This window comes from Amblyomma americanum, chromosome 1, assembly GCF_052857255.1.
Source record: "Amblyomma americanum isolate KBUSLIRL-KWMA chromosome 1, ASM5285725v1, whole genome shotgun sequence".
NCBI classification, from domain to species: domain Eukaryota; kingdom Metazoa; phylum Arthropoda; class Arachnida; order Ixodida; family Ixodidae; genus Amblyomma; species Amblyomma americanum.
In genome coordinates, this window is record NC_135497.1 from 282,103,850 (window position 1) to 282,119,374 (window position 15,525).

A 15,525-nucleotide genomic window follows, 5' to 3' on the forward strand; every position below is an offset into this window, starting at 1 on the left:
CATCTCACGCCCCTCTCCCCCCTCGCTCGCTCTCTCGCGCTCCGGATACGAGAGGCAACCGCTGCCTTGAAACAAAGAAAACCGAGAAAGAAATTCGCAAAAGAGAGAGCGAGAGAGAAGGTGGGGGGGGGGGGGGGGGTGCAGAATACACGACGGCGGTGGACGCCAAGAGGCAAACCCAAATGCCTCTGCGGACGTATAGACATACGGACACTCAGACGCGCGCGCTCAAATGCGCGCGCTCGCACAGCCTGCCTTGCGGGAATGACTTCTCGCTTTCTGTTGTTGCTGTTAGCGCATGCCTGCCTTTGTATGTAGGTATGTGTATGCTTAGGAGGCGCGTTACGGGCGAGCGTTGTTTCCGCGTGGGGCTTCGCATTTTTGCGAATGGCGCTCTTCGGCCGGAGCCAGAATGGCGCGGCGGACCCCGTTCGCTCCGTGGAACGGTGTCGTTAGGGGCCGCGCGCTAAGAGGAGCCGGCGATTCCGGCGCCGCGGTCAAGCGCGCCGCTCCTCTCTCCTCGGCTTTACGGCCGCGCGGAACTGCCCCACCTTTAGCCCCGCTGTTCACGCGACTTCCTGTTCCCTGTTCCGGCCACGAGAGACGCGTATGTGTTAACCATCTACATACATTACGTGGCGCTCAAATGTTGTGGAAAAGAAAGCGCACTGTTTTTCTTTCTCTCTCTTTTCTTTCCCTTCTCTTTCTTTTCTTCCTTCCTTCCTCGAACGCTCTCACAGGGAGCGCACTCAGCACCTCAATACCCCCGACGTCCGGTGACTCTACGCGGGCGCTTCCGGCAAAATGAGTAAGGGCGTCTATCTCGAGCTTTTGTACTTGTAATCCCAAAGTGGCATAAATCATGCAAAGCACTTAACCAAAACGTCGCACTTCGAAACAAAGAGGCGTTTTCGCAGAGTTTACCGCCGACTGCCTCTTGGGAAGCCCTTTTATTTTTTATAGCAGCGATGCCCTTGTTTTCCTTCGTCGTAAAGCTGCCCGGTATATCTTCAGATCCCCAACTCAAGGTCTTTGTGATCATAATGGCCGATACCAGCTACAGCTTTATGCGGGCATAAACTTCCGTTGATAAAAGATATGCGAGGCAAATGCTTGGGATGGTTACATGCGCGCGTGTGTGAGAGAGACGTGGAAGCTGTTACGCTTACTTTTCTGTCGGACTCGGAGTGGAGTCAGACGACAAATTATCGACAGATATTTCGATGACAGGCAGCTTTGTCATTTTTTTTTTAATTGGATTAGCCTTCTCCGACAACAGCTTTCAAAACTGCAGTTGGAAAGCTCACTTGTAACCGCAGTGGAACAAATAAAACTGAAAAGTGGGACACTAACTCTGAAATCAATAATTAGGAAACTAATTAAATGAACCTGCTAATTACTCGTACAATTGTGACGTCTCGTGTAATGTCTGCCGAGCTTAATAGACGCGTGGATGGGATGTTATTTGCAGCCAACTCCTTATTAACATGAAAGCAGTAGGTGGCTCATCGACACGAAAACCCAGCGCCGCACAAAAAGTAGCGGCGTTACAAAACTCGCTATTGGTCGAAACGGTGTGATGTCATCAAAGGCTGGAAAATACGAAATGTTAGCCAGTAATAGTCAGTACCTGTATTTTACAACTGCACAAACTGTAAATGAATAGAATGTAATTGGAATAGAATTTGAAGAGAATTATAATTGAATTGAAATGCAATTGGCATAGAATTGAGACAGAATTGGAGTAGAATCGGAATGCTTTCGCAGTTATTCGCGCGTAAGTTCCTAAGTGCCCCCGGTAATTTCCTCTTTATTTAATAAAGTTCTGTTGTGTCCAAAAAAAGATCACCCGGAAGCACTCCAAGTCACTTCCTTTGTGTGCCCTGAAAGCCTCCTGTAAGATCACTTCATTTTTCGTTCACCGCATTACGATCAAAATCGTTTCTGTTACTTCACAACAGACCACTTCTTTTTCTGAGCACGGCATTCGCATTTCTTGCTTCAGCTTTCAGGTACGTAGTTTGGTCATCAGCGCACTGAGGTCATTATCCTTAATGACACTGTTTCGACTTGTAAGCATTTAACGTCTCCTACGGAGGGTTCCATTTGCTGCCTAGTTCCAGTTTCGGTTCTTGTGCCAAGCAACGCTCGCGGCGTCCGGTTAGTGCGAATGGATTCTGGGCAACGAAACATCTCGGTCGAATCAGACCGCGGGCTCTTGAGTCGTCGTCGTCCTGAAGTCGCCCTTGGACCTCATTTAATAACGATTATTTTTCATGCACCCACTTCGGTATTTTTTGTGTTGGTCGGGATCGTCACGACATATATTGTTTGCTAGCAATGTGCTCTCCCGTCACAGGCGGCAGCGATCAATTGTTGTAGTGCAAAAATACTAATAAATTGCTGAAATAATAATTACACAGTAGGCTGCAACATTTTTAATTTACTTCCAACCTTTCCCCATGGGCTGCATGGGCTCTTCGAGCAGCGGTTGCTGCTGAAAAGCGCCATGGCACTTCCTTCGTTGGCTTCTGATGATTTCCCACACTTGTTGCTCTCTTAGAACCCACACAGTTCCCTAGAATGCTTGGCGGCTGTGCTTCCGCTACATGATTCTTTTTTCAGTATTTCTGTCTTAACCGGTCCGTTTCTCCTCCCACCAAACCAGTACGTCGTTTTTGTGCAGTGAAAATTGGAACCGCGGATGGTGATGATACTGAAAACATTTTTAATTGGACCTAAAATCGGCGGTCGGTCCCCCTATCCAGAGAGTCCGTTGGATCTTGCAGCCGCTCTAGCCCTCGGGTCTAGCTGGAGGCTGGACAGCCTTTCCTCCCACCGCTCAATCGTCGGTTCTTCTCTCCTTCTCATTTCAGTGCTGTCTTGGCGGGCCCATACCACGTGGTATAAGGTCCGCCTCTACTTCACAGTGCGCGCATTGTGGCTCATAGCATTCTCGGCAGATTGCGTGAAGTCTTTCGGGGCTTGAATAAGCGTTTGTTTGCAATGTTCTCAGGGTTATTTCTTGTCCCTGGAGTACTTATTCATCACGTGGAGCATATCCTCTTCAGCCCCTATAGCTCTGTACGATTTCTGAGTATGTGGTTAGTATGTTTGTGTCTCTGTGCTCGTCTGTGTGTTAGGGTGCACGGTGTAAGGGCGCTATAGGGCTGCGGCGGGTGCGCCTTCGTTCCCCTCTAATGACTAATGCGCTGGTGTCCCTATGAGCTTCGCTTGCCTTTCGCATTCCTTGATGTCTGTCAACATCCTAATGGCTGCTTGCCCTACATCCTGTACCTGGCGTAGTTCCTGCACGCTTCTTGCTTATCTATTGGATTGGTGTTTTCTGTGTGGTTATTGCGAGCGCATTGGCTGCCTCCTCGACTTGGGTTGTGTTTCTTCGCCCGACTGATGCCCCACCGGCTGTAGCAGATCATTTTCTTATTTCCTGCCCCTAAGTCATCTGTAAACTCTTCTCTGGTGCTTCCTTTAACGCGGCTCGGGTTAGCCCTGTCGGCTACAGTTTTGTTGTGATTCGCAGCCGCCAACAGCGCTTTAGCTGCAGTACCGTTCACTCCGCCGCTATTAGCTAAGTATTCAAGCTTTTGTCACGCTACACATTTGCAGGTGCAGCCCGGGGTATAAACTTTTTAGCTGGTTTTTGTTGTTCCTTGCTTCTTTTTGAAATTCTGAATGCTGCTGTTCTTGGTTTCTTTTATTCCTCGCTTTAATTAATCTCTTCACACGTTTCTATTTTTTTTTCGCCTCACCCTGACGAATGGGCTCTCTATTTATTCCTAATTGTTCTCGTCGTTATGACTCGTTTATATAAGGGCGCACCAACTACGATACGCCTGGGAGCGGCCGAAGGGAAGCGAACGCGGCTACAATCGGACCCACAAGAATTAGAGGCAGTTCTTCATTTCCAGTCAAGCTTTCACAGAAGTGGGTTGTACCACAGCGGTAACAGAGCTTTCGGGAATTACTTGCCACCTTATACAACTAGAGACTTACATCGCTCGCCATGCTTACAAGGATGATCGCCTTGACACTCAGGGGAAATAACCTTGACGATAGAGAGCTTTATAAGCCGCACTCGAGGCCGAAGAGAGAGAGAGAGAAAACAAAAGTGTCCCCAATTCAGCATAACGTGCCTTATATCGCGGTTCTTTATCAATGTCCGCAGGTTTCATTAAATGGAGCCTTGTATCGCACAATGCCCACTTAATCGGCTTAATTTAGACGCCTTTTCACGAACCATCGCAGCGCTAGCCCTGCTGTACCCGCAGCAGATCAAGGACGCATTCTTATTTCGTGTTTCCTTTTTACAAAAGACATATGGCTTTAAGCCAGACTGTGCGGGTGCTGCACAGGTACAATTTTTGTTACACCTTCTTTTCAGGTGGCTCTATGCACGTCTGCCTGCAACTCCTGACAATATTTTTTCCTTAACCTAGTATGACATTAGGCTGTCTGCTGAAGTTTCACTCTGATCCTATTCACTTGCTAAACATCGCATTATTATAGTAAACACAGTCACGGATACATAACAAGTTTGATTACAATGGTTCTCCTCATCAGGGTTCAAACGCATCGAGTGTTTTTGGGGTACCCGGACGGCTATAGTGAGCATAGCGTTTTTAGAAACACCGAAGAATACCCATATGGTTGAGCTGACGAGTGAGCCACTGCGCTTCTTTCTCGCCGTTCCCTGATAAGTCTGGGATCCAGTGGCACATTCTTATCTTAGGCTTTCATGGAGGGCGGCCGTCGCTCCAGGGTCCATGCAGCGTTACAAAGCCCCGGGGTTAATGAGAGGAAGCAAGTGGAGACAACGATTGTATGCGTTCATGCCCAGGGTCGCTAAGTTCCGCGGCCGTCTCGATAACGCAGTTTGGCTGTGACGCCTGTCCGAAACTCGACATCAAGCACGCGTTAGACGGTTACCGTAGGGCGCAGCCTTAAATGGCAGGACGTAGCTGAAGTGCAAAGTGCAGCTTTGGCCGCATACCCTCAATTCCACACAAGGAACAGCACAGAAAGAACAACCGACACGTGTACCTGAACCGCGCTATAGGAAAGTTCTCGCCTTCACAAACAGCAGAAAAAGGATAGCGCAAACTCGGACCACTAAACGCTTCGCAGGCGCGATGCCCAGGCGGCGATACGACAGTGAGCCGTGGGAGCGAGACACCACAAAGGAGAAAGGCGCCCGATTCAACCAGCGTGCTGGTAAGCCGATAAGTTCGATAAGCAGGGATGGCCGAAAGCCGCGGTGTGACACGAGGCTGACCGCCGTGTTTCTTGACGTTTTTCTTTTTTATTTGCCGGGCCCTTTCATCCTCGAGCTGAAGCTACGCGGGGATTCGGAGAAGACCTTTGTGTGCAGGCCCGTTACAATGCTATCTCGATTTTTCTTTCTTTCCGTGAAAGATTACACGATATCTGCATTACAGTGCGGATGTTTTCTGTAGCAAGCCTTCTACGGCGAAGGCTACACTGTTCTGAGCGGGATAGCAAAGCTTTATTTAAAAGATTTAGCAAGAAAATGCAATAACGTAGCCTGTTGAGCGTTGGGTCTTGCGTGGCTGTTGAAGAGCTGCCAATGCGTTGCCAATTTGAAGCAGCCAATAAAATCCTTTCAGCGCCCTGGACGTGACATCAGTGAAATAACCTCAATCTATTCCACAGCAGCTGTATTCTAATACAACAGAGGTTTTCTAAGGCCAGCTGGTTCGCCGCAACAGGTCCTATTTGCGGGCACTGGGAGTTGTTGGCCGTCTTCTAACATGGCACATGAACCCACGAGGTGGGGTTGGCCAGGGTGTGGTGATGAGGCTTCGGTTAAGGGTTTTGACTGCAGTGATATAAAAGGAAAGAGAGTATTTAAGCTACCATGAAGAAAATTGAAATAAAAGAGTAAAAAAAATAACTGGAGACGAAAGAAAGAGAATTGTTTGGGAATTATAAAAAACAAATAAAAGGGTGACGCTGTTTACAACAGGTTTGAGGTGTTGCAAATGGGTCGCAAGCCCCAAGGGTAGCGTTGGCCTGGCGGCCTGGGGCACAGCTGGAAACATCCGAAGGTACTGGCAAAGGATGAGTCGACTGCCAACAGAACAACTTGTTTATTCTAGCATCGCAAAAGAGCAGCCGGTCAAGGCGACCACGTTACTCGACGGAAGCAATCGAAGCATCTTCTTGGCGTCCGGGGCAGCTGCCTTTATACCCTCGGAGTCGAGGGCAAGAAGGAACGGCTCGGGATGAGGCGCACGAGACGGCGACGCACGGACATGTTGAGACGTGACGTGACGCGTCCGCCGGGCCGGCGCCGGTCAGACCTCCTCGCCTCCCAGTTGGGGAGCTCCTCTCCCCGGCTGCCGCGCTTTGACAAGCGTGGGCACCAACATGCACCCACACACACACGCACTGAGACGTGACGTGACGCGTCCGCCGGGCCGGCGCCGGTCAGACCTCCTCGCCTCCCAGTTGGGGAGCTCCTCTCCCCGGCTGCCGCGCTTTGACAAGCGTGGGCACCAACATGCACCCACACACACACGCACACACGACGACACGTGTCATTGAAACCTGCCTGGACGCGCTTGGCGGGAGGCGTTGCGGCAGCGCTGAACGGGCCAAAATGACCGCCACTTTGAACGAAGCCCCGGCGTCCGTTGCATCCGCGCCGGCTATACCGCGCGTCGTAGGCGAAACGCAACAGAGGACAGTTAACACGGGATTCTGCGGGTAGCAATGATGAAGTTGTGAAGATACAAAACGGATTCATTGCAGAGCTCCTGGCTCTGGCACCGAGACGAGAAGAGCCGGAACTGACAGAGCACGCCCGTAAACACTAACCGATGGCGGGGGATCTCCAGATCGCTGAAGTGCGAACCATTGGCGGTAGAGTATGCAGTGTTCTAATGAATCAACTTCCTCGCACGATTTGCAAAGGTTTGTTGATGTGAACCCACATCTGCATAAATATAAATTTAGGCATGGGGAGGTGGGGATGAAAGCGGGTAACGGCTGACGGCGTGTTGCTGCTGTTCTCAGGATTACTGGCGCATACCCACTGCTGGAGATTGACCAAGATACAGGCGGCTACTGACAGATGCTAAAAAGCGTTTTTCATAATAAGATTTGCGTGGGCATTGGCAGGTTGAGATTAGTTTCGTAGGACACCAAGCTAATCGTGTCCTGTCTTACTTACAACGTAGTTTACCATTAGCTTGTTTCTTAGTTAAGCATCTCCCCTACATAACGTTAGTTCGTCGTAAGCTAGAATATGCATGCACGGTATGAAACCCACGCATTTCTTAGCTGACTAAGAAACTTGAATCAGAGCAAAACCGCGCAGCTAGAGTCCTCCACTTAGATTACTCTTATCATTCTAGTGTCACTGCCATGAAATCTAAAGCTAACCTACCTAACCTCGAGATAGAGCACAAAATCTACAAACTGACCCTATTTAACAAATTTTATCCCTCATCCCTCGCAGAATTTAAACCAGCTAATCACGTCTCCCTTGGTACTAGTCACGCTAAACCCATTTATCCACCTCGCGCTCGTACTACTGCACAGCTGCATTCTTTGTGCAGACAGCAGTCGACTGGAATGGCCTGGCTGCCTAAGCCGCACTCCACACCGGCACCATTCATTTCGAAAACGTCATCTAAAATATTGTGGTCTAAACCCAGTGTCATTCATTTCGTATTAATATTTCGTATTGAACTGTATTCCCCTCTATCAGGGGAATTTGAGGTGTACAACAAATAAATGACCATACAGATCTGTTCCTGTGAGACGGGTGACTGAATATGTAACGAGGGCATTATATGCAGAATATTGGATGGTTTGATTACGAATGAATTTCCTGCATGAGAAGAAAGACGTAGAATTTCAGAAATATTTCAAGGTGTGAGCCGTTCCGTTTCTGAAAGGAAGTACGGAATGACCATGTTCACATACCTGTTGCTGTGACCAAGCGTAGAAGCTGCAAGGAAAAGAACAATCCCAGAAGACAAACCCAGACCGAGCTGCTGAAACGGATTTTCTAGCAGGCGCCTCCATGAAGAGGAGAAAAGGCGGCAGGACAACAAGTGTGATCGATCTTCTAGGGTTCCGCACAGAACGGGCACACAGGGCAGACCGCCAGGCCACATCTGTGGAGGTAGAGGTTTAATTGAGGCATGCGACAACGTAGCCGTGTAGGAAAAACCTCAAGCTTGCAGAATCGTCTTTCTTTGCTGCACCAGGGGAACAGAAGCTGCTGGTAGTCGCCCGAGAAAGTAAGCACTGAGGCTGCAAATTATTGCAATAGCACATACCTGCGAAATCTAGCCGCCGTAATATATTCGCAGGTCGGGAGAAGTAATGGCTGGGCCACGAAGAAATTCCTTTGCCAGGATGTCTCCAACGTCATTTAGTTGGATTCCTCTGTGTCCAGGCACTCAAACTAACCATATTAAACACACATATGCCGGTACCAAAATATGAGTACACATAGTGCCTGAGATACCGCCGTAGGCGAATTTAGAGAGGAACCCATGGCTAAAGAGTCCGTCATATTTATCGCAGAAGAAACTTGCGCAAAGCCAGGACCACTGCTGAAAATTCGGCCACATAAATTGGGGGGGGGGGGGGGGGGGGTTGGGAGGCGGAGCGAGAAGGACCATTCGAGGGGGAGAGAGAAAATACCGACAACTGCTTTTTCTTGACACATTGATCAGTCGTCCGTTGCAATGGCAACATAAGAGCGAAAGGACAACAGGTAATCATCTAAGAAACTGTTCAGCTTAAGGAAGGGGAAAATTTTTGCACTGTTCGAAAAGATGTCGCGAAAGACAATCTGAACAGATGTAAAGCTGGCGCGCACATAAGGGACTTCCGAAATTCGGACATTTAAGTGGTCAGGGAAAGATTATACGAAAGAAAATCTTCTCAGTAAGCAGTCGAGACCAACTATTAACGAAAAATGCTCTTGGCTGACAAAGAACAGACTGGAGGCATGAAGAGACGAATCGCACATTTTTTTTTTTTTGTTAAGAGCCGCAACCTGCATGACAGGGATGGAATTCGCGCCGCTTGAAACAAAGAAGTGAAGAAGAAGGGAAGGTTTATAAGCAGGCACTCGAGAGAATCAGACACAGCCCAGTTCCAAGATTGGACAGAAGTACATGCTATAATGCATAAGAAGCGAGTTCCTTCTCACGCCACAACGGATGCTGCTCAGCGTACGCATGCCTGTACCTTTTCGCTCTCCCATACAGCTGTGCGCCAATCTGGCCTGGGCGCGCGGAGAGCTGATAAACGCTAACCCCGAAATGCTAACGACACCCCCAGGGTCAGCAACGTGTTCATATACTATCTGCTCTAAACAAAAAAAAACGCGAACGGTGAAGACAGCGAGCAAGCCTCCTCGCAGTTGTTGTTGTTGTTGTTAGCCTATCAAAAGATGGCACATACCCACACTGGGGGATCGGCCAAGAATCGGGTGGCTATTCACCTGAACGCAGTTTACAAAAAGGAAAAGCACGTGGGAGCGCAACACCGGTGAATTTTTCGTCATGAACAGAAAAGGGATGAGAGTTTTGATTTCAAAATTATAAGAATAATTATAAAGAGAGGGATTAAATATTAATGATTCGGCGCACGCATATTAAAGCGGCCGCCCTATGTTTCGCTTCTTCTTCTTCTGCACGCGGGTTTCGGCTCGCGCCGCCTGGGCTCTCGGAGAGCGTGCCGCCAGCACCCGGCGCAGCCCACGAGCGCTGCCGGCCATTGGAAATTTCCAGGCGGCGGAGTCCAGACACGGTCCCAGCGGAGTCCTCGCCCGGTCCCTTCCCAGGCGTCAGCTCGACCCGCATCCGGTGGAGGAGGCTCGCAGGGGCACCGCGACGACCAGCGACTGCGCCCGCTGACCCCCCGTCGGCCGCCCGGTAAGCTCGACGGCGCCGAACCAGTCTTAGCTCGCGCGCAGGGTTCCAGTACGTAGGCCTGCTCAGATGCCAGCTCTTTCCAGATCGGGAAGGAGCACTGGTGGCTCTTGCCTTAGCTTCGCTGCACAAATGCGCGGCACAAGTGTACCGCACTGGTCTGCGAGAGATTTTTCGAGCTTTTAATCCGATTCTGTCAAATTAGAGCGCTTCAACTGCCATACCTGACCCCCCCCCCTCCCCCCCCCCCCCCCCCTCGTAGAAGCGGCTCAGTTCCTTTGGCGTCCGGCTGCTGGACTGGACTGAATACCGGGCGCAGTGGGCCTATTTGTGTGGGGGCGAAATACGGAAACGCCCGTGCGGTGCGCGATGTCGGCACACGTTAAAGAACCCTGGAGAGTCTAAATTAAACCGGATCCCTCCACTACGGCGTCTCTCACAGCTCATGTTTCTCTTCGGGACTTTAAGCTTCCCATATGATGCCGTACGTCAACTGTCATGCCTGCTACGTACACGAAAACATTACGCCGATTATCATACTGGTCTTGCCGACGGCATTCATTACGTTACCGATTTATTTTTGAGTGCGTGTTACCGCTGGAGACTCCCGGAAATTCCAGTTCTCTGTACAGCTACGCCAGCTAAAGCATCGACATCAGGCCTGTTCAGAATTCCTAGTCTCAAAATTTTGATTGAAGTCTCAAACACTGCCGGCCTAAACGCGTGTTTCTAGGCTGCGATTCGTCGTATCGAATCCCTGTTGTGTTTGTGGCACGGACTCGCGCAAATTTCTCTGCGAGCGGACGTCATGCGAAAACCCGAGCAATTGTTTTTTCACATGCCATCTGCAGAGGGGTGTGAACTGCGGTTCTTAAAATCATTAGTTATCATTCTACTTAAGCACTGACATCTGGGTTCGAACCCGACCGCGGCGGCCGCGTTTCGATGGAGGCGAAGCACGAAGGGCGCCCGCGTATAAATGCGCGTATAAAGCCACGTATAAAGTGGGAAGTCGCCCTGTTTGCAGCGGCGGCCAACTTTGGACCGAAGCGATGGTTTTGTGGTAGAGCATCCGCCTCGCATTCGGAAGGTGCTGGGTTCGATTGCCTCCCGAATGCGAGGCGGATATATCACATGGCCACCACATAGACATAAAACATTAACCAGCGGTTTCCTCCAGATGGACTGTCACGGGCGCAGAGCGCACTTCGCATTTAATTCTTCATTAGCTGGCGGTTCCAACAAGCCAGTCTGCCGACCACTCTTGGCAATTTTACTCCTTCCTAATTAGCAGAAACCTTCACTTGGAGCGGAACGATTTACTGCTAGGGATATTCGTGACACCTGTCAGCGTGTTAGAGTGAGAGCGCCTATAAACAGCGGAGAGGTGCCTTCATGAAGTTCGTCTTAGAGAGCGGGTAGAATGGCGGATTAAAGGTTTCGTGACACTCGTCAGGGGCAGCGACGCCGGAACGGTGCATGCACATGGTGTCGAGCCGGGTCGTCCCAGCAGAGCGCAGTCGGCTGCCGACGACGACACGAGATTAGTTCCCCAGCTTGTGCTCCTCATTTGGGCCCGCCGTCTTTTGAGGCGGCAGAAGAGCAGGAGAACCCGGCATCCAATCATTAGAGCGGGTGGCGTTCGTCGTATGCCGCCTCGAGTCGGCGACAACTCCGGGCAGTATGCGAGGGGAGGAGTTGCTAACAAACTTCCAGCTCTCTTTATGTAGCTGTACGCCAATCTGGCCTTGGGCAAAGCATTCAGCGCCTCGAGTCGATGCTGCTGTTTTTGCCTAATGTGTAAACGGAGCAGTGCAGCGGGAGCGACGATAACCAAACGGGATTCTGCAGCTGGGTGCAGGCAACGCAATTAACGAAGCGACAACGTGCAGTAAATCGTATTACCTAGGAGTGTTCGCCAGAAATTACTACGCCTCCGCATATTTTGCTTTTGCACACTCCGCAGCTTTAGACGACATGCTAATGGTCGAGTCCTTTCTGCAGCGGCGAGCGCCGCAGAAGGGAGCACGTAATGTTGCTCATGCTGTCTGCTCTAGTCACAGCGTTTCACGTCAGATCTCGACGGATTGCTTTTATCGACGCTTTCTGGTGGAGAAGGTGTGAAGTGAGTGGGGGCTGACGGTTGCGGGACAGCGCTTGCTCTGCAAGATGTGTTACGACAGTAGTTCAGACCCGCACAGTGGCGCTCAATGTGGCCAGCGGCAACCCGATTACAGCATCCGGACAGTGTGTTGCGGTTTCTGAACGTGCAATGCACTCCTATAGGTAGCACACAGAACACTGCCCGGAAGCACTGTTTCAACAGTTGCAGCCAATGCCGGGCGCGCATAGCCTCGCAGAGAGACCAGTGACCACAGGTGTGTCGTGCGCCACAATGAATGCCACAGGTCAGTCTGCGGCGTAAAAGGCGTTGCGACCACCTAAGTTGAAGAAAAGTTCTGACACACTCTGTAGTACCCCTAAGGGAAGAGCGGAGCGCACATATCTGGTCTGTACCTCGTTCCTTTGAGTGAAGATCCTTGCAATACGCCGATATCTTCAGCTTGCTGAGCCAGCTGATGCATTAGGCGCAAGCTCGAGTGAACTATGTCGTTCTGCGCAAGTCCAGGGTGCTAGTGTTCTTCAGAGGCTAAGAAAGCCCACGCAGACAGCACTGCAGACGAGTCCTAGGCCCGGGCAGCATCATGTTACTCCGAGAGTGGGCGAACGCGCTGAACCACGGCTCGACTCATGAACTGTAGACGTGTAGTCGCAGCTGCTTACAAAGCGTCATTGCAAACGCAAGCTATGTGGAAATAAAGATGCTGAGGAAATCAAGCTCGGTGGTAACGTTTGATATTGCTCAAAACGCGCGGGGATGTCCTTAATTCGGGCTAAGTTTAATATCATGCAGCTGTTTAAACCACAGTTACTACCAGCGCGTAAGAGCGGCTGAAATATTCTCCTCCGGGGTTTTCCTTGTATCTTTTCAGAAATTACTAATCTGAGCTTTCTTCTCAATCACTAATTTTTTTTAATAAGGCCTAGCAAACCTGAACTAATACGTGGAGTAAAAAATTGTCCTCCTCGCTCTTGTAGGAAACCGCAAACGATCCCGTTTCACCTGCACTCCCACTGCGTGAACCAGTTTTCTTTTCTAAACCCTTGCTTGCGTTGTCAGCTGGGATGCCAAGTGCAAGCACACACTAGAAAGCACAAGCATCAAGTGCTGCACTGAAAGGAGCGCGTCGCGATTGTGACCCAGCGCCCGCGAGTTCGATTCTGATGCGCGAATTGTTCACATGTGGCGCTGACACCAGCCGTATGTCCTTTATGCAGCCGTCGCTTCAAAACCGGACTTCTGAGATCGCCACTCCATGTCACCGCCATTTCAGGATTCGTACAAGTGCAGATTTCTTCCTCGGGTCGTCTACTCGGCGCGGGCAGATAACGTTCTTTGTTAAACCTTTTGTTTCACCATTGAAGAGAGGGAAAGAAAAGGCCTAACTACTGCTGCATCTATCATTGCTGATATCATTTTGAACGTGTTAAACCTTTGTTGCACCATTGGAGAAAGAAAAAAAACTTAACGCCTGCTTCATCTATAGTAATGGCTGATATGATTGTGAACGTTTAAAGCGGACGCTTGCAAGCTTTTTTTTTTTTGAACGCGTAAACATTCACAAAATCAACGTTTAATTCTAAGGCGCCCTCCATTGATGCTCAGAGCCACAACTCGGGCTTTTTTCATTTTGGTTTCTCGTCATTAATTCCGCCGTTTCTCTATAATGTAGTGAGAATGACTAGACGGACATTTCAGTAGTGTCTTAGACTGAGCCTGACGCTGTGCGCGAAAGCAGACCCACATGTTTGCCATAAATTGAAATATAGTAATTTTCAAGAACTTTGCAATGAGACGAGTTGTACGTGGTTAGTATCATGGACATTTGTAACGGCACTAGACAGCAAGCATGCAGATTGTACTCTAGAGGACACTTTTCAGGAGACTTATGTAGCAGTAAAGCTACAAGAAGTTAAGATGACCCACTCTATTTTCATGTTGACAATGTGTGGTCTATTGCGTTCTGTTAAGAGTACTGCTCCACACACACTTTTCAATATCCGCATCGCGCCCATATGAAATAAGTCCGAGTAGGCGGTAGCTCGAGCCATCCCGCTTGAGTTCATCTTCCGGGAAACGACGACTTCCGCTTTCATTTATTCAGATTCATACCTCCTCTCCGCGCTGAAGCTCTTATCTATAATCACCTAACGGAGGTCCAGTAGGTATTCATATAAACAGGCTAGAGAGTTATGTACATCACAGAAATGCGCGAAAGCGGGGTCGTCGCAGCGTGGTATGCTTTTTTCTGGCCATAGGACGATAGTTTATCCTCCAAGCCAGACTCATAGTTGTGCGCTCTGGCACCCGCAGGAGGACCCCCGACCGCAAGGGTGCAGGCTAGGAGCTAGAGGCCAGCAGCAGCAGCCGCCACCATGAGCAACTCCAGCCTCTGCGTGCACGAGACGCACATCCGGCCCGTGATCGGCGTCATCCAGCAGCAGGGCAAGGACGACGAGCCGCGCATCGAGGTGGGCGAGGTGACGCTGGGCACCGACAACGTGCTGGCGGGCAGCCTGACCGTGTACGGCGGCGGCCAGTACCACATCAAGACCACCGTGTCGGACGAGGTGGCCAACTACGAGATCACCGACGAGAAGGGCCAGACGCGAAACATCCTCGTCGCCGTCCCCAAGCCCCCGGTCGAGAAGATCAAGTTCGAGCGCCGCATCATCCTCGAGAACGGCGTGGAGACCATCGAGGAGTACCAGAACAACAAGATGGTGCGCCGCATCGTCGACGGCAACGAAGTGCCGGTCGCCGACAAGGGCGACGACAAGAAGTAGAGAAAGCGTGCCTGCCAACGACAGATTCTGGACTCTGCAGCGACAACAGAAGCTTCGCTGCGCTCAGTAAAATTGGCTCCATTTCGCCCACTTGGCGTGTGTTTCTCTCGCTGTAGTTAATAATCTGACGCTAGACTCGGAGTCTCGAGCTGTTCATACGCTGCTCCTGCCGCTCGAGAACTTGCTCATGCGATTGGCATGTTGGCCAAGCATTGAGTCAGCTTTCAGGATAAGCGAGTGCAATGGACCCCGCGCACGTAATACGATCCAGCGTACACTGCGACTTGCACATGCGCCCGTCCTTTGAAACATGAATGGTGCTACAAGCTTTTGAAGCAGAGTTTTTCTTAGGTTTTTCCAAATGGATAGAATTTTGGGCCAGTTGGTCGCACTAAAGGAGGGCAAGGAAAGAGCAGCGGACGAAACTTGAAAGCAATGTCCCCTCGCACTTGTTTCGCACCCCGTCTGCAGCGGTTGTTTTTGCGCTAATATTTCAAATTATGCATGCATAAGCCCAACGAACGAGCACGAACCTTAAACGTAGTGATGCCTCCCATAAATGCGAATGTATGCTTATCTCTGGTGAGATATATGAGGCGGCTAAACGTGTGGTGTTTCGTACATGCAACGAACAGACTCTGACCGCAGCTCACAGCGGTATTCCACAGTTCCGCCTTTT

The 15,525-nt window shown here is 50.3% G+C and overlaps 1 protein-coding gene across 1 annotated transcript; it reads left to right on the plus strand.

The window, feature by feature from the left end:
• Window positions 1-9,711: 9,711 nt before the first annotated feature.
• LOC144097500 (uncharacterized) lies at window positions 9,712-14,939 on the plus strand. The gene is made up of 2 exons (XM_077630214.1): window positions 9,712-9,941; window positions 14,374-14,939. Exon 2 carries the CDS (start codon window positions 14,436-14,438, stop codon window positions 14,844-14,846), a length of 411 nt encoding a protein of 136 aa, XP_077486340.1. The 5' UTR covers window positions 9,712-9,941; window positions 14,374-14,435; the 3' UTR covers window positions 14,847-14,939.
• The last annotated feature ends 586 nt before the right edge of the window (window positions 14,940-15,525 follow it).

What these genes read in the sequence shown, in the direction of transcription:
- LOC144097500 (XM_077630214.1), top strand. Translation starts at nt 14,436, where the DNA reads ATGAGCAACTCCAGCCTCTGCGTGCACGAGACGCACATCCGGCCCGTG.